Raw genomic sequence first — 17,871 nt, 5'->3', positions numbered from 1 at the left:
CATACATTATATCATTGCATACAATAAACATTTTATATTGCTCTTATGCCATATAAGTAAAGTTTAAGACACTACAATCAGCAAATCTTTAGCATTTCTCTTTGATAACTTACTTGAAAAAATAATCAACTATCAAAATTGTTGGTGATTCATTTTCTGTCTTTTTTCCAATGTATCAACATTTTTTTTCGATTTTAAATCAGTGACTATTATTATTGTTGACGACATTTTGTAGGAGATGCTTTAGACCAACACAACACCATTTATACCAGTTTAATTACAAATTCATAATTATGAATTATGAGTTTACTGTACTTTCAATAATACCTTTTATATAGGCCTGTATTAACTGTATGCACAAAAGGCAACCAAGACTGAGCTGCCTCATAGTAAAAATTGAAGTAAAGGCTAATTTAAAAAAAAGGAAATTTATCTCTCAGCAAATGCTACTTCAGTTTTTTGTTGTTGTAGCTTATTCTTATAGAGTAAATGATTTATGTAATGATTTAGTGTTGTGCACATACTAACCACTAACAGGACAAAATGACAGATTCAAAAAACCTTTTTATTAGAACAATACAGCAGATATAAAGGTCTATTGCAATCGAACACTCCCATCAGAACGAAACGTGTGCTTCAACAGACAATATGCGCTCTTCAAGAGAAATAAATTAATATAAACTAGATAAAATAAAAACAGAAAATGAGAAAAAGAAAAGAAAGACAGAGAAGATGAAAAATGTTCTTCCTTAAAGCAAAGTGTGATGCAAAGAAGAGATGCTGATAATTCAAATAATAATTCAATTTGCTGTTCAGAAACTCACAAACCTAAATTTCAAACAATCCCAGAAATACAGATTATGACAAACTCAGAATATTAGTGTTTCTATTGTGCAGGTGTGAGATTTTGGTATTGTCAAAAAACTTCTTTTTAAAAAGGTCACCTTGTATTAACCTCCAGGTGAAGTCTCAGTGTCTGAGGCTGTACATGTGCCCTTGTAGTAGTTATGGTAACTGTTTGAGAACATTGTCAGATTGTTTCAGGAAACTTCATGTGTTTTGTTTTTTTTTGTTCTTTTTATGTTTGTTTTTTTAATATATTTTTTAGGTGAGAGAGAACTTGGTAGTCTGAGGCTCTGTGCCCTCACCACACACACGATGATCTCCGGCTAAGCAATACAAACAGATGGGGAAAAAAAAAAGACCAAGGCGAAAAAGAAAAAGAAAATGACATTAAAGCTTGCGATAATAATAATACGAAAAACAGCAGTGGATAAATTAAAATACAATCAAGTCAGAAAGAAAAACATTTTCAGACAGAGTATCCTTTTTGTCTGTAGAGGTGAATCTTATAAATTGTCACAGAGGTGGACGACTACAATGAACTGCATCTCTATTGTATTAATACTGCAGATTTACTGGGGCCTTGTTTATAAAAATGTCTTAAAGTTATTCTTGATTTGTTTTAAGGAGTCATTTAAGGGAATGTCATAAAAAAGAATAAACTTATATTGGTGGCATTGAAATTAGTTTTATCTTTAGATATATGACAAGTTACAGTAAGAAGATAAATGAAAATGGCTACATATCAAGATGACTTTTATATTTCATTGTTTTGACTTTACATTTGGTTCCAAGCACACAAGTACACGTGAGAAATTTTTATTCATGAAGCCCCAAGGTCTGATTTGAGATCAGTGCTCCGACTCTGCGATGCCTGAAAAACGCAAGGTTGCGAGTTTAACACAAGAGTGGGGGAGAAAAAAAGAAAAAGAAAAAAAAGAAAAAAAAACGGAATAGAGGACAGTCGTCCTGTTGTCTCATTGTTTAGGTCAGAAAAGTTACTCCGAGTTGTCATTTCCCACCTACACTGGAGGCAGAATACAAGTGAATTTGCCGCTTGTTTGATAAGATTAAGGTGTTGCGCCCTATATTCCCTCTGCGTCTCTCCCTCTCATCCTTGCATATACAGACTTAATGAAACAGTTTGAAGCGCTTCCCTCCAATCACAGAATCTATTATTCGCTCCACTGCACCTCACTGCTTGAACAAGTGTAAATATAACACCGTTTCTCCTCATCTTTAATTGATTTATCATCTAACATATTAATTTATTCTTGCCATCATATTATAACATCTTTTTTTGTTTTTTTCATATATATTTCATACAAATCTATAACCCAAAATTTAGAAATCTTATTTACATGGAAAAGGGTTCTTTTTTTTTTTTTACTTTAAAAGTGACTATTAACCCCCCCGCCCACCCCACATCTCCCCCTGCAACCTTAACAATCATGGAAGAAATCCAAAGACATTTTCCACTCAATTCTTTTTCTTTTTTCATACTCGAGTGCTCTAAAATGTGACTTGGAAAACAGCATTCAGCAAAAAACTTCCCATAATGTCTTTTTTTTTGAAAGCCACAATTATGCTTCCTCTTCAAATCAAACCATTAAATGTCAGAACTGAAACAAGAAACTGTAGAATTACTGAAGGGAGGTTTTGAATGGCTCGCCCCCCCTTCTCAACAAACGGAGATACTTCCTGGAAAGAGTAGAGTCTCAAAAACTGGTTTATAAAACACGTCAACTTGGAAGTGGTTTTCTATTTGAAGCAGGAGAGCCAGAGGAAGTGGGGATTGACAGACAGACAGACAGACAGAGGGAGAGAGAGAGAGAGAGAGAACAAAATCTCTCCTCAATCAGTTTTAATAGCGCCCCCTGGGAGGCTATCCTGTGTATCACGCACACAGAAACACGTCGGTCAAGCCACTTCGGTCTTCAGTTTAGGGGGAGAGCATGTGTCTTATGTGCATGTTTAAGGAGTGTGTGTGTGTGTGTGTGTGTGTGTGTGTGTGTGTGTGTGTGTGTGTGTGTGTGTGTGTGTGTGTGTGTGTAATTCTGTGCATATCATTAGAACCAGTGCCTCCCCGTAAAATGTGTGTGACTGAGTTAGTGTGTGTGTTAGAGAGTGCCATCCTCGGCGCAGCCCGCTCCTGCCGTGTAGCGAAACTCTTGCAGGTTGGAGACACCGTGGAAATGAACAAAAGCCCCGGCAACTACCAAGATGTGGAACAACTGGTGGGAGTGGAACTATAAAAGACAAAGACAGACAGACAGAGAGAGTAAATTAAAAGTAAAATGAGTAAATTAAATGTGTGTGAGAGAGAAAAAGAGAAACATAAAGAGAGAAAGATGTGAAGAAGATACTGTTCCTACTTTGGGATATCTTTCGAATTAACATAGGAAAACAAACAGGAAATAATGTCTTCTAATATGAGTATGCATTCCTAACATTTTGTCTAGTCAGTGCATGTGTGTTTGTTAGACACTCACCCAGATGTCACACTTGCCAGGGAAGAACCTCTCGGGGATGCGAGCGGCGTACAGACAGGCTCCGGTGATGTAGAGCATCGCCATCAGCAGCAGCCAACCCATCTGACCCATGGTTGTCGCTTTGATCAGACCCTCGCTGATGACAAAGTGCAGGGTGGGAACCACACCACTCAGACCCAAACCCACAAACACTCCTACACAGGGTAAATACATGAGAACAAACAGTGTGATGAGAGTTGTGAGAGAGAACCAAAACAGTAAACTTTGGGACCAGAAAACATAAAAAATGAGCTGAAAGATACATTGCCGACAGTCACTTGATCCATTGTTAATATAAAATATTGATTAGAGCCCCTTTAAAGAACAAAATAGATATAAATGTACTATGTTACTATCTCACTCTACCTGCTCTGACTCCTCGGTACTGCGGTGTAGCGAAGAAGTCGCACTGGGAGACGGTGATGGCGGCAAGCCCTAGTGTACACACCACTATCAGGTAGATGAAACAAGGCTGAGGGGAGCAGTAGAAGGAGTAGTACAACCAAGGGACAAATGAGCCCATGATCAGGAAGGCGATCCCACTGTAGTCCAACCTAGAGGCAGAAAAACACAGAGTGGACGGCTTACAGACACAGTACGACTCTGTGTTTTTCCTACTTAAGTGTCATGCACAATACAACACGAGGAATGAGACGTCATAATCTGTGAGTTTACAGTGTGTGCATCTTACTTGGAGAAGACTCTGGAGACGCCCTCAGAGTGGCAGTAGACTGTGTGGAAGAGCCAGGAGAAGGAGAGGCAGAGGATGGCTCCCAGGAAAAACATCCCGATCACCACCTTCTCCTGGACGGGAGCCACAAACGACATGTTGGGCCTGAACATGTACATCAGACCCAGACAGAGGAAAAACAAACAGCCTGCATAGAGAGACAGAGGGAGAGATGGAGATGGAAGGGGAGAGAAATTATATTAACCCATTTCAACCTGTTGCTGTAGGCCCACACTGGACTTTCCTTATCTTTTATGTTTTATCAAATCAAATCATCTAAAACAAGACCAAAATCATTAGTTATTTCACAAAATTTCTCTCAAACCACAATAACATTTAGGAGCAGTGTCTCTATACACCACTAGATGGGAGCAGAGGAGATAAATATTCACAAAGTTGTTTTCAAAAGAGTTGATTTGGCTGAAAGAAAATGTAAAAATAAAAAACAGCTTTTTCCAATCTGACGGAAACCAAAACTGAAGAAAAAAAAAAAACCCACAAATGCAGCTCATTCCAAGGAGCTCACCAAAGGTCATAAATTACCTCCTGGATTTTTATGGACGACTTTCTTTTCTTACATAAACCACCTCAGCTCAGCTCTCAACACAGCAGCACTTTAACAGCTAATGAGCCTCGTCTTGCTGCCTGCCAGTGTAATATTTTACACAAGCATTTGTTGCCTAACGAGTCTGGTTAAACACGGAGATTAGCTAAAGGATAAAAACAAGAGTGAGTGAAGTAATTCATTACGGAAATAGAACCATAAACAAGAAACAAAAGTACTATTCTTGTAACTTTAAATATCCCAGCCCTGACTGTCGTGTGTGTGTGTGTGTGTGTGTGTGTGTGTGTGTGTGTGTGTGTGTGTGTGTGTGTGTGTGTGTGTGTGTGTGTGTGTGTGTGTGTGTGTGTGTGTGTGCGTGCATGCGTGCTGTTGTACATCTGTTGTTTTAGCTTGTAAAATTACATTTTTGTGACGTGAGGTTACAGTGCCCTCGTTCCTTCTTGAAGAACCATTCGAGATCTAAGGGTTAGAGTTGGTTTACTGAATGGGTTCAGTTTAGGATTGCATTTCCAAGTGTTTGGATCAGGGTTACAGATGTATCAGTGAATGTGTGTATGTGTCCTACCAAGCAGGTGTGTCCAGATGTTTCCCGTCTCTGTGTGGATTCTGAAGATGCTCTTGAAGCAGGCGCGAAACGAAGGCATTGGTGGCCTGTGGCCGTGAAGCAGGAAGTCGTTGTCCTTCAGCCAATCAGGGAGCACGTCGTGAGGTATGACACGCCACCGGCCTTCCCACACCTGATTGGTTAAAAAAAGACACAGATAGATACATCACATTCAAGTTTGGAATAAGAGCCTAAAGGCTCATATGAATAAAAAAAAAATGTCTCCTGATTGAAATTAAATGTCCTGAATGAGAAGCAGCTGGTTGTCTATTGAATGTCCTTGAAAATGAGTGTTTGAGCATAAGAGTAGAGTGGAGTACAGATTACGAGTGCATGTAGTGTAGGTGTCAGTGTCAAATGAATAGTACCGGGTCAAGTGATGTAAATAAATAAACTGAAGTATGGTAAACAGAGAGAAGAGAAGAGAGAGACAGATAACCCTTTGACAGGTTTTCTCCAGAGTGATTAATTTCCCTAACTTACAGCCTGCTGGTTCCTATTTCAGAAGACTCTCAGTGAGTGGTGTGTGTGTGTGTGTGTGTGTGTGTGTGTGTGTGTGTGTGTGTGTGTGTGTGTGTGTGTTCATCTGTGTGTGTGTGTGTGTGTGTGTGTGTGTGTGTGTGTGTGTGTGTGTGTGTGTGTGTGTGTGTGTGAGTGAATATTATTCCAAGCTGGAGCACTCTGAGATCATATGAGTCCTCTGCAGTGTCAATGTCTGCCCCCCTGTTCATTTTCCTCTCAAAATAACAACACATAGTTGAAGAAGAAACCCCTACAGGACATAAACTGGCTTCTCGGAATTCAATGCGATACCCAGCAAAGCCATAACCATGTTCTGAGATTTTCTGGCAATTTAAATGGTAGATGAAAAAAAAAAAATCAATAATGTGCTGGTTTTGATTAACTTTGCACTCTGAAAAGACACTGTATACCATCTTTTTTATCACTAGTAAACTGGTTGATATCTGCAAGTGACTGCCATGTAGTTTATTTTTCCAGTTTGGCTCATGCCCGGACGACACTGCCAGAGGTAAAGCTTCAAGTACAACTTGAAAAAAATTAATAAAAAAGGGAAATTCCTCAACCTGAGCATTTGATACAGAAAAACATTGTTTTCATTGTGTTTTTATGGTTGTGTTGGTTTCTTTTACTTTGTGGTTTTATTGAGTGTTGTTTTAAAACTGACTCTGTAAAACAAACATTGCTCTTGGAAAGATTACAAATTTAGTCGGAGGAGGAATTAAAGGTATGGTGCTCCCAAACATATCAACAGTTAAAAGAGAAGGATTGAGAGGGAGTATATGCTACAAAGGGGTGAACAAATTTAGCATAAACTATTATTTGAACTTGCAAATGTGCATGTGTTCAGTACCTTGTGGACAAACTCCTCCATCCTCTCCATGGCATGGTGAGCCTGCAGCAGCGGAGTCATTCCCATGAAACCTTCGTCACTGCTCCTCTCATCCTCTTCCTGTTCTTTCTCCTCTCCTCCTTCTCTTCCTCTGTCATCCTCTTCCTTTATTCTTTTCTCCTTGTCAAACTCTGGGACATTCTGAAAAGAAAAGAAACAGACACACTGTTATGACAGAGGGATTTTAGAGGAATGGCTGTTTTATGACATGTAGGACATTTTCTCTTGTTTCGAACAAAGAGCAAAAAGGATTTCCTTTTTTCAATCTTAAAAAACAGACAGAGTGGGTGATCTTTAATTTGAACCTGCAGTGAGCAGGATACTCACTTCAGACATGTGTGAGACTTTATTGATGCCAGCTTGAATAATCTTCCTCTCTAATGCAAATGAAATTAAACGTGATGACAGAACTTCCTCACAGGTTCATCATTTATCATTTTACATAACCTGCTACTGACGGGTGATATCTGACAACAAGTGCAATAAATCCTTAAGATAATAAGGCAACTATGCCTTTTAAATTGCCTTTGAGCACTAAACTGGATCAGTTAAGCATCATGTCATATTTTTTGGAATAAAGACAAAGACACTGTCCCAGTGATGGCGTGAATGTCTTAAAGCAGTGGTTCCCAACCTTTCTGACTTGTGTCCCCTTAAAAATGAGGCAAGGTCTACTTCTGACACACTTTAATCAGTTTGATATGTATTAACTAGTTATTATGAATGACTTTCCCATCTCAGATTGTATAGTTTGAAAAAAAATTAAGAATGCTGACTGGATAAACCTAAACAGTATATCATAAGAAAATAACAATGACTATAAAAAGTCTGAAAAATAAACATACATTTGTGTATTTTTGAATCTCTTCTATCATATTAGTCATCTCATGATCCCTCCAATTTTCTTGAAAACTCTTGGGATGGTTTGGACTGGAAGCACTGTCTTGCCTATGTACACATGAAAAAGTAAAAAATTAAAATGTTAAATTTACTTTACTTAAAAGGAGCAGAAGGAAGTGTGCATACTACTAATCACAACACCGATTGGTTTGATTTGGACCTCTTGTCTAATACAACCAAATCAGGTTATTAGAATTGTAACAAGCAAAAATGAAAACGCAGAGTATATTTTAAGAAAACAGAACCAATTTTTGATCGGTCAAATGTAGACACAGTCTGTCTAACCTTCCGTTTATAAACAGAAGATTAGACAGAAAGTGTGTGAATTCAATCTAACACAATAGCTGTCACAGCTGTGGAGCCACTGACAGAATTAATATGGCTAGCGCTTTGTGATAAATATAAAGTCATTCATCATAACGGACTCAGACAGAAACAAACGGTCACACACAGACCCATACACAGAGTCCACACACACACGGACACACTAAAAACAGTACTATTTTGTGTGGATTCAGGTGGACAAAATCGGTAAAGTTTAAGGGCATAGATGCATTAAAACCTGCAGGAAAAACACAAAATATCTATATTTGTTTATTTCTTTAATGCCAAAACAGAAACACTGAAAGGAAATGATTACAAAAGATATGCCTTCTGTTCTTTTTATTACTCCAGAAGAGGAGGAGGGTGAGGAATAAAAGAGAGACAAGAGTGAGAAAATTAGAAAAAAGCAGTGAGACAGAGATAGACAGGAGAACAAGAGAATGGCAGAAAGAGAGAGAGAGGGAGAAGTCCTGTTGTATATATAATGCATGACTAACCCATTTTTAAAGTCCCACTAGCAAAATACACTCCAACTGCATGGTCCCTGCTTTTGTGAGTGTGTGTTGACCATGCTGTGTCTTCTGTTGACAGTTTTCTTCCAAAAGTCTGAGTTTGCTAGTGTTACATCTGTCTGCATGCTCTGTGTGTATATGTGTGTGTCTGTGTGTGTGTGTGTGTGTGTGTGTGTGTGTGTGTGTACGCTTAATCGTGGACGAGGTCAAATCTCAGTGTGCTGCTGTGTATTGTAAGAAGGGGACGCATGCACGCACGCACGCACACACACACACACACACACACACACACACACACAGTTTCCATCACACCAGAAGGTATGCAACTGTAAAACCACATTCTCATAAACCCACTGTGTTTCTAACCTGAGATAAAGGTGACACCTGACATCAATTGTGCGTGTGTGTGTGTGTGTGTGTGTGTGTGTGTAAGCGTCAGTGATTGAGTATACTACGAGAGCAGAGGGTATCTGGGTGACAGCCCAGTAGTCACGTGTGCTCTGCAGTCTTTGTGTGTGTGAGTCAGTAAAAGCCTCTCATGTGTGTCCATGCGTGCATGCAATGTAGGGCTAGGCTTAAATCCAGATGCTGCCTGTCTTGCTGTGGGTTGTGAGGGTTACTCTTGAAGGGTGTGAATAACTCTGTGTGTGTGAGCGTGCGCATGTGTATGTCGTTTGTGTTTCTGTGTAGGGGGACAACAGGGTGTCCTCTAAGTGTACTCAACATACCATCACTAAACTGGTGCCTCCTGACAAGCCAGCACATTCACATTTGCATGCATACCTGCACAGATTATACTGGGGCAAATAGAGCAATAGTGATACACTCAGATAGACACACACATAAACACTGTCATTTCACACAATACATACAGAACAATAGGATGGAAGTGCCTGTACTATAACCGTTAATGCTTCCACACCAGATTAGAATAGGGCATAGTGTGATTTACGCAGACCACTCTAGTTAACACTTAAAATATGAAAAACACAGCAAAATAGATACGGAGGAAGAGGCGGAGATGAATGGGAAGCATTTAGCCTACAACCTCCATGTTTACGTGATGTAGGATGAGACACCTACTCACTGGGAATCCCCTTTTTTTACTGAAGTACTACAGCTCTTAGTCTACTGTACGGTCACACTGTCAGAGATCGGCCTCCAGACAGTAGTTGTGACACATGTTTCTGTGTCGTTAAAATTTTCACACTAACAGCCACTTTGGCAGGTACCATCATTTTGGGGGACTCCTTCAATTTCAAAGTACATACTCACTGTCCGAAGAACATCATGCATCTGCAAAGTAGGCAATTTAGAATTTTACAGAGAAATTCTCCAACTTTTTATGCCAAATAAAACATTTAAAAATGCACTGGGTTGGCTGCAAAATGCATTGTCACAAAGCTGAAAACAAGACTTAACTAAGGCTCATGCTAAGTTGCCATTTTGGAGAACAATGGTTTTACAGGACAGCGATGACATGTACTTAGTAAAAACTGTGGAAACACTTGCCACAGAGTGATTTCCTGTCTTGAGCTCCAGAATATTCATGGTTAATAATATAATAATAATAATAATATCGCTGTCGAGTGTATTCTAGGTAGTATTTGACTATCTTCATACCAGATGAAATACAGAGGGATGAGCTGTAAAGAGGAAGCTGTGGGTGTGTGATAAATTAAGAGGAAAAAATACGGAAGAATGACCAGCTGCCAGCTTGAGAAAAGAAGTAGAAAGTCCTTTCTTTCTCCTGTGAAACATCTGTTCAGTTGCAGAAACCTCAATCCAGACTGTGAAAGAGTGTTGAGGTTTAGCAGCAGGTGATGCAGAAGGTTTTTTTCTGTCAACTGCTCAGCTGAGTTTGCTGTAATCAGATCTAATAACAACTCAGAGGGAAGATTCAGAAAGGAGGAGTACTGTAGGAGTGAAGTAGGAGACGGTTCTTGGAAATTTGGGCTACCCCTAACACACTAATGTGCTCATATTCCGGCACTCACACACCCACACACACATGCGTAGAGTATGTCTGCCACATGTGACTCAACACGTCTCGACCAAGTCATTCTGGCAGAGGTTATGGAGTCAAATTTCGCTCTTTGTGAAAGTATGTGCATGTGGTCAAGGATATGATGCCAAGTGTCCATCATCAGAGGTGAAAACTCACCATGTCACAGCTCATCGTGCATGCTTTAAACAGTCTAGAGGTCAGCGCAGGCAGGCTGGCTGCTTGTCTGACACAGAGTCACAGTCACATGTGACTGGGATGAACTTTTACAAGTCCAGAAGTTTATTTAAACAGATTTGATAACATGTTCAACACTTTAAAAGAGAAGCTAGTCTATTACGGAGGTAAAGGTTTGGCTTTAGGGGGGTTTTTGAAACAATTTGACTTGGCATAACTAACCTCACATTGTCTATTATGACTGTTACAGCTGTTATGACTAATTGACAATAAGGAGCATTAATACAGCTGTCTGGTCAATTAATGTCAGAAGGTAAAACATGCCCATCACAATTTCCCAAAACCCATGCTGGCTTCTTGAAATTGCTCATTTTGTCTGACTAACAGTCCAAAATCCAAAGAGTTAGTAACAGTTCAGTAACATAAAAGAAAAAGGAAACCAGTTTATATTCACTTTTGCAAAGCTAAAAACTACCTAAATGTTTGCTTATTGATTTTTATTTATTTATATATTATTGACATGTTAGTGTGTGCTTAAGAGTGTGTAAAGCCAAAGTAGAGTGTGTGTCTGATAAATAGCCTTAAATAGCCTCATCAGTTCACAGCAAACCCACCCTAAGTTTAAATTACACACTTCAGTGACTGTTTCTTTCCTAATAAAAGGTCAGCTGTACTCATCTTTAGACAGTAATACACAGGTAGAGGAAGAGCTGTTGTTTTTCTTTTGTGGAATAAAAAGGTCAAACATACTAGGATAATTTAACAGTGTTGATTTATGAATTCAAATGAAATGGCTTGACAAACCCCTGAAATATTCTGGCGTGCAGATGATCATAAATAGGTATGGGCTGGGCATAATCGTAAGCATAACACAAAAACATAGACAACATCAAGAAAATACACCAAACTGAAGTTTTTTTTTTTTTTAATCTATTCTATCCTACTGAAATCTCAAAAGGGTAGGGTGTGTTAAGTTTGGGGACATGAGATTCAATTCAAAAAGAAAGGAAGAGTAAAGTTTTAGCCCTGTATATAACAAAACAACAACACAATAACAGTGGCTCTAAAACCAGGTGATAGATAAAAGCACAAAAATAATTGTACAGTGCAGGACATCAGCACAGAGACTTCCAACACTTTTCATACAAACATGAGCTAGACTTGGATGATATATAGACATTAAAACAAGGTGAAATCTCTCTAGACACCGGCCTGAAGGTTAAATGAGGCAGTTTTTCTTAAAATCCCCTAAAAAGCAATTTTCTCCTCTGTCTCACACATACACAAAAATAACATATATCCAGCTCCCCTCAGACTGATTAAGCATTCTGTACGTAGGCCTGGGTAATGGCTTTCCCCTGACTAATGGTTGGTCACACACACACACACACACACACACACACACACACACACACACACACACACACACACACACACACACACACACACACACACACACACACACACACACACACACACACACACACACACACACACACACACACACACACACACACACACACCTGAGACAATGTGTTTGTGTATGTTATGAGGAATATCTGCTCTAACTAAATTTGTTGAGCTCTACATCAGTTAGTATAAGATCATTTTGAGGACGAAGTGAAGAAGGAGAGACATTTGAGGAAAAATCTCCATCATACAGTGAAACATGGAATTTTAGGCTCAATTTCAACAAAGTCACATGCTGGCAGTTTGGTATAGGGATGGGATACAGGAAAACTGCTGCCAGCCAATAGGAATACAGCTGAAACTGTCCGGACCAATGACGAGAGCCTGAATCTATAACAGACTAAAGAGGGAAGAGCTTACCCTTGTACAGCGTAGCCCCTGCACAGCACAGACGTAGAGATTCAACATGTGACTCACACATGCACAGGGCTCTCTTGGGACGACAACAATTCAGAAAATACGCCAAGACCCTCAAAAACAGACAGGATGTTCCAAACAAACACACACACGTGCCCAACTCTAAAAAACAGACACTGTACTCGGGTACAGTGTTCCCTCTGTTTTTGCCCATTACCAGGAAAAGGGCATGAAAAATCTGCATTAGCATGACATCAAAGTAACACAGATTTTTATCAAGCTGTTCGCAGTTGGAGGGCTTAAATCAAGGATCTTTACTTTTTTCAAGCACTTCAAAGTGTTTTTTTGTTTTTTCCTCTTGCCTCACCGGATAGAAGAATGAACATCAAACTGGGGCTAGCTTAGCATAGAGACTGTAAACAGGAGGAAACAGCTAGCCTGATTCTGTCTAAGGGTAACAACATCTACCTACCAACACCTCTACATTTACTGATTAACACTTTACATCTTGTTTTTTTAATCCATACAAAAAGTTGCACATAACCCCCCCAAAACAGTGAACTTTTTTTTTTAAACTAGACTACAGTTTCTATATGGATTAAACAAACTTAGGTAGGCAGCTGGCTTCAGCTATGTATTTACCGTACGTGTATGAGTGGTGTGGATCTTCTCATGAAATTCTCAGGAAGAAAGCAAATGAATATATTTCCTACAATGTCAAAGTGTTCCTTTTATGCAAATGTAGCTGCAACTCAATAACTGGAATATGTCCATCATATTTGGACATTCATATATATTAGCCTACACCATAAACCATTTTTTTCAGTTTAATCATCAAAAACAAAGATAATAGTTAGTAAGCATTTGTTATTGAAAACATGATGAACTTACATTTGTCCCTTATAGCGCCCAAGGTTTTAATGTATAATGACTAAAAAGAATGCGAGAATAACTGAAGGATTATGATTGTGTATGGCAAGTACAATAAGAGGAAATGAAATTGGATGTCACATCCCCTATCCACAGACGGGGGGATGTGGGTTTTTAATGCTTTCATGCGTCGATGCATGAAAGCAACAAAAACCCTCAGCACAAGGGAGGGTGTTTAGAGGATTCTAATGTCCGAAATCTTAGGCATTGTTCACAGGTATTTGTTCACTGTTTTTTGGTATTTCCCTTTTTTTGTTGTTCGTGGCCAGAGGGTGTGAGTAATAAAATTCCACAGGCTGACATTCTCCTCTTCTCATCCATATGAGTGTACATTACATGTGAAGTTTGTTTCAGACTTTGAGGTTAATGTTAAGAGAGAAGTATTGTTGTCTTGGTACTATGTAAAAACGCAGTAGTATACTCTGGATTCTGGATTAAACTCATTTAAAGAACAAAGGAACATCAGACTTTATTGTGTTCTCTGGCTACCTTTAGTTCTCAGCAGTGTCTTATCTCCGCTGTCTTGAAAATCTAATTTTCATTAGCTGTAAACTTGACACAAACGTTCAAATGAAACGGACTCGTCTAACAGCTAATTCTGTTCAAAATTCTTCCAAGTCTTAATTACATGAATTGAATTAAATGATCTGTAAGACACTTAATTGAACTTTGATGACACTGGAAGTTTGGCAATTATGGACTATCAATGCAGGTATAAACTGAAAACTATGCTGATTCAGAGTGTGAGTTTTAGAGGCATCTTTATGACAAGTTTTAATGGTAATTCTGAGAACACCATTGGCATATGAAATACTTATTACTAAGGTAGTAGGTTGATATCGTTGGGAAGTAAACAGCTATTGTTTCCAAAGTTCTTTTCTGCAACTGTGGGGTGTGAGCTTGAAGACACTCAAATACCATAGTCTCATGGGGACATGTTCAAAAAGGTCTGAGAAAACAGGAAACTTGAAAAAATAAGGTTTTTTAAACAAAAACAAAAAAATTGTTGTAAAATAAAATAATTCATGTAAATAAAAAAATAATAATAATAATAATAATAATAATAACAATAATAATAATAATAATAATAATAATAATAATAATAATAATATTCGAGACACACACTAACACCCATCCAAACTGCTGAAAAATTCAAAGGGCAGCCTGTGGGGTGTTAAGACAGCTGACTGGGGCAGGGGGAACCTAGCATCCTCTCAGGTATCCGTGTTGTGTTACAGCAAGTAAAAAGGGCACGCACACACACACACATACACACACACACACACAAGCAGACACAACACACACGCACGAGCACATTGTGTTTCAGATCAACGGCTCTATGCTGATTGCCTTTCACAGTGAACAACAGAGCGATAGCTTTGTCTGTATACACACATGCACACACAGTCTAAAAGGGAACACAACTGATGCCTCTGAGGGAGACTATCTGGCACATTTGTTTGATCAATTCAATACGTTGCCGTCATGGGATGCTAATCACACTGATTTTTGGTAATGTGTTTGCTTTCCTTCCAGGAAGACATCTGCATATAGACATAACAAGCCTATTTTTAGGGGCTGTGAATCTTGCACACGTTCAATAGCCACATCACTTTAGACTTTAGAGTGGAGCTAAAACTGAACATCAGGCGGAGCCGAGGCACCCCTATCATGTTATGTCACTGTTAATTAATATAGCACGGAATGAAATATCATCAAGTCAAAAAAAGCCTTGAAGGTGGTGAGAGTCTCAATATAAAGTGGAGGTGGAGGAGGTTGAAACACTTGGGAAACCAGCTCATGATCAAACTGTGCAAAATAAAGTTCCAAGAACCTGCTTGAAAAATCTGAAACTTATGCATAATGCACTTTTCTCCTTTAGCAACTATTTCGGAGGTGCCCCTGAGCAATCCAAAAAAAAAAAAAAAAAAAATAACCCAAATATTTGTTTCTTCTTTACATTTTACTGCGGCTCACTGGAAGAGTGATAAAGTGTTACTTTATGACTCTTGCATCTTGCACTGTGTTTTACATACTTGTGTGTATTTGCCTTTTAATGTTGTTCAACGCTTTAAGGGTAATTGCCCCCTCCACAAAACTAAAGTAGTACTAAACAAGACCATGCAGTACTTTTAAAAGGGCCACATGGTAAACTTTCATATGTTGTCCCAAAACCTTCCTAAAACAACTTTAAATCTAAATCTAAATCTATTCTTAACTTTAAAACACTCCTTTTAAATTATTAGGTATTAGTTAAATCTAGTATTTAATCTTCTTTTCTGATCTGTGGAAACAGTAGGTCTTCAAAGGGACCTAAGCGGAAACTGTTGCTAAGGCATGGTGTATACACAAACAGATGCAAAAGACTATGGTCAAGTGATTACACCACAACACTAACTACCGTTTCTGCTGAACTTGTGAGTGTGTGTGTGTGTGTGTGTGTGTGTGCGTGTGTGTGTGTGTGTATGCGTGCGTGACTACTTTGCTTTTAGCTTCGTGAGAGACCCTGTCTGAGTGTAAATATCCTGATGTAAAAAAAGTCTGTTTGACACTGTTAAAAGATGTGTACAGTGTTGAATACGTTATTGTGTGTAAAGTATAACTTAAAAAAGGTGCACGTTGTGATTTTGATTTTATAAACCTAAGTTATTGCGCTGAGAGACTCTACTGGTCAACATCACTGACAGAATATTATACTACCCAGCTAATCACACCTATTAAATTATTAATGTGAGGGTGTGTGTTTTGGTCGGATAGTTTTACTGTGTGACCAGTCAACCCATACCACGCCACATGGCTCTGAACCAACCAGATGAAAGCATCTATGTCTGTGTTGGATACTCACCCCATTGTGTGAGGGGCACTCTGCGGTACTGAGGTGACTGGTTGAAGAACCTGAGGTGGACGTGTCTCCTTTCTCCCGGGGACTCATGGGATTTGTAGGCGGGCTATCTGTGGTGTGTTCTATGAGGTTTGAAGTTCTGTGTCGCAGCACGAAGGCCGGGCCCTCGGCCCCGCTTGTCTCTCCTCCGTCCAGCTTGAGACGCTGGACTGGCCTCCTCTGAAAACTGGAACGGACTCAGGTGGGATTGGACAGAAAACTCAGTGAATATTGTTGCTTAAATCAGGATGATAGGACTGAACAGGAATAGCTATTAGGTGAAGAAGACAAAAATGCAACAGCTTTAAGCAGAGCAAGATGACAGTATCAACCATGTGACCAACCTGGACTCCAATGAGGAGGCTGAAGTCTTTGGACCTGAAGACACTTTCACTCAGGACTTTGTGGGACAAAGCTGCAGAGAGACAGAAATAGAAGAAGAAAAGGAGCGAGAAACAGAAGAAAAAATAGGGACAGGAAGAAAAAGTCATTAGCATTTAGCATATCCTCAAATTTAAAATCACAGTAATAAAATCCAATCAGAACAAAACGAGAACAAAACAAAACAGAAGAAAGAACAAAAACATTATTAATGTTAAACACCATATTTTTTCAGCATTAAAGTAATGATATAATACTATTGCAGTTTCCTAAACAAAAAATACAGGCCAATAATATAATCAATAAATGTCGGAAGTTGCTTTGAACCAGAGAAATAAACACTTAAATGCATAATCATTTCGGATAAGCACATATATCACAGCCAATGTATTAGCAAGGCTTCATATTCTGTTCATGCTAAAAAATAATTAGTAGAGACATCGCTTTGAAATTAAAAGGTCACAGAGTTCAATCCTCTTAAAAAACAAACTGTCCTGCAGAAATATCACTGTACGCTCTGCATTTTTAGCCTGAGTTCTGCATTAGAGATAACGATGCTCTTTCTCTGTGACTTCAAAAAGTTACCCATGGTATAAGGGCCTTAAAATACTGCATTTCCTAACACCGGCAGCCAATTAGGAGCTGCCAACTTGATGTCATGGTGAGTTGCTTAGCAACAAGAGGTGTCAAGGACAGGAACAACAGATTCACACACAGGAAGTAGATGTGTGCCCTGTTGAGAGCTTGCAATCTCTTTTTGCGTCATCTTTCTCCAACCATTTCACTGTCTCTACACAATTATTTGTCTGCCTTAGAGGGAAATATCACTTCATTTAAATATCGGGTTTGAAAAAAAAAAAAAACAGTGCTGAGGAACAAGTTGGGACATTTCCACCCAAATCAAGCTGGGTTTGTGAAAGCAACTTTTGCACAGAACCTGTCATAATTTAGACGTTATACTCAAGTCTAAAACAACCTTGGCACGTAGAACTGCTTAAATGTTTAATAAATTCTGGTACAACTAAAAGAAAAAGAAAAAAAAAGTATTTTCAAGCACTTGCTATACAAAATTCACCTCACTGACACGAACAGACTGAGTGGATGCAACCATTTGACTACACAGCTATAAACTCAGACACAAATATTTTTAAAATTCAGAAGAAATTGTCATGATGGCAACAGGAGAAAAAGTGTACAGGTGGTACTGCTAAATATAGGATTAAATAATTGATTACAACCTTAACTTGAAG

General features: G+C 38.8%; 1 protein-coding gene across 2 annotated transcripts; it reads right to left on the bottom strand.

Annotated features, from left to right (window-relative positions):
- Positions 1 to 2,277: 2,277 nt before the first annotated feature.
- On the bottom strand, positions 2,278 to 16,440 carry adipor2 (adiponectin receptor 2). Of its 2 annotated transcripts, XM_040149524.1 has the most exons (8): positions 16,205 to 16,440; positions 7,530 to 7,632; positions 6,646 to 6,825; positions 5,235 to 5,406; positions 4,066 to 4,252; positions 3,741 to 3,928; positions 3,336 to 3,529; positions 2,278 to 3,092 (listed from the first exon to the last, which is right to left on the bottom strand). In XM_040149524.1, exons 1-8 carry the CDS (start codon positions 16,207 to 16,209, stop codon positions 2,964 to 2,966), a joined length of 1,158 nt encoding a protein of 385 aa, XP_040005458.1. In that variant the 5' UTR covers positions 16,210 to 16,440; the 3' UTR covers positions 2,278 to 2,963. The 2 variants fall into 2 exon arrangements, with proteins under 2 accessions (XP_040005458.1, XP_040005465.1); XM_040149531.1 differs by lacking the exon at positions 7,530 to 7,632.
- Between the last annotated feature and the right edge of the window lie 1,431 nt (positions 16,441 to 17,871).

The sequence above is a fragment of the Xiphias gladius genome, chromosome 2 (assembly GCF_016859285.1).
Source record: "Xiphias gladius isolate SHS-SW01 ecotype Sanya breed wild chromosome 2, ASM1685928v1, whole genome shotgun sequence".
NCBI lineage: Eukaryota > Metazoa > Chordata > Actinopteri > Istiophoriformes > Xiphiidae > Xiphias > Xiphias gladius.
This window is presented reverse-complemented; position numbering and strand designations above follow the sequence as displayed.

Excerpts from the sequence above, each read along its gene's own strand:
- adipor2 (XM_040149524.1), bottom strand. Across the intron at positions 5,407-6,645 it reads TGGAGGAGTTTGTCCACAAG|GTGTGGGAAGGCCGGTGGCG; the intron begins GTACTGAACACA and ends TTAACCAATCAG. Across the intron at positions 3,530-3,740 it reads GTACCGAGGAGTCAGAGCAG|GAGTGTTTGTGGGTTTGGGT; the intron begins GTAGAGTGAGAT and ends TACCCTGTGTAG.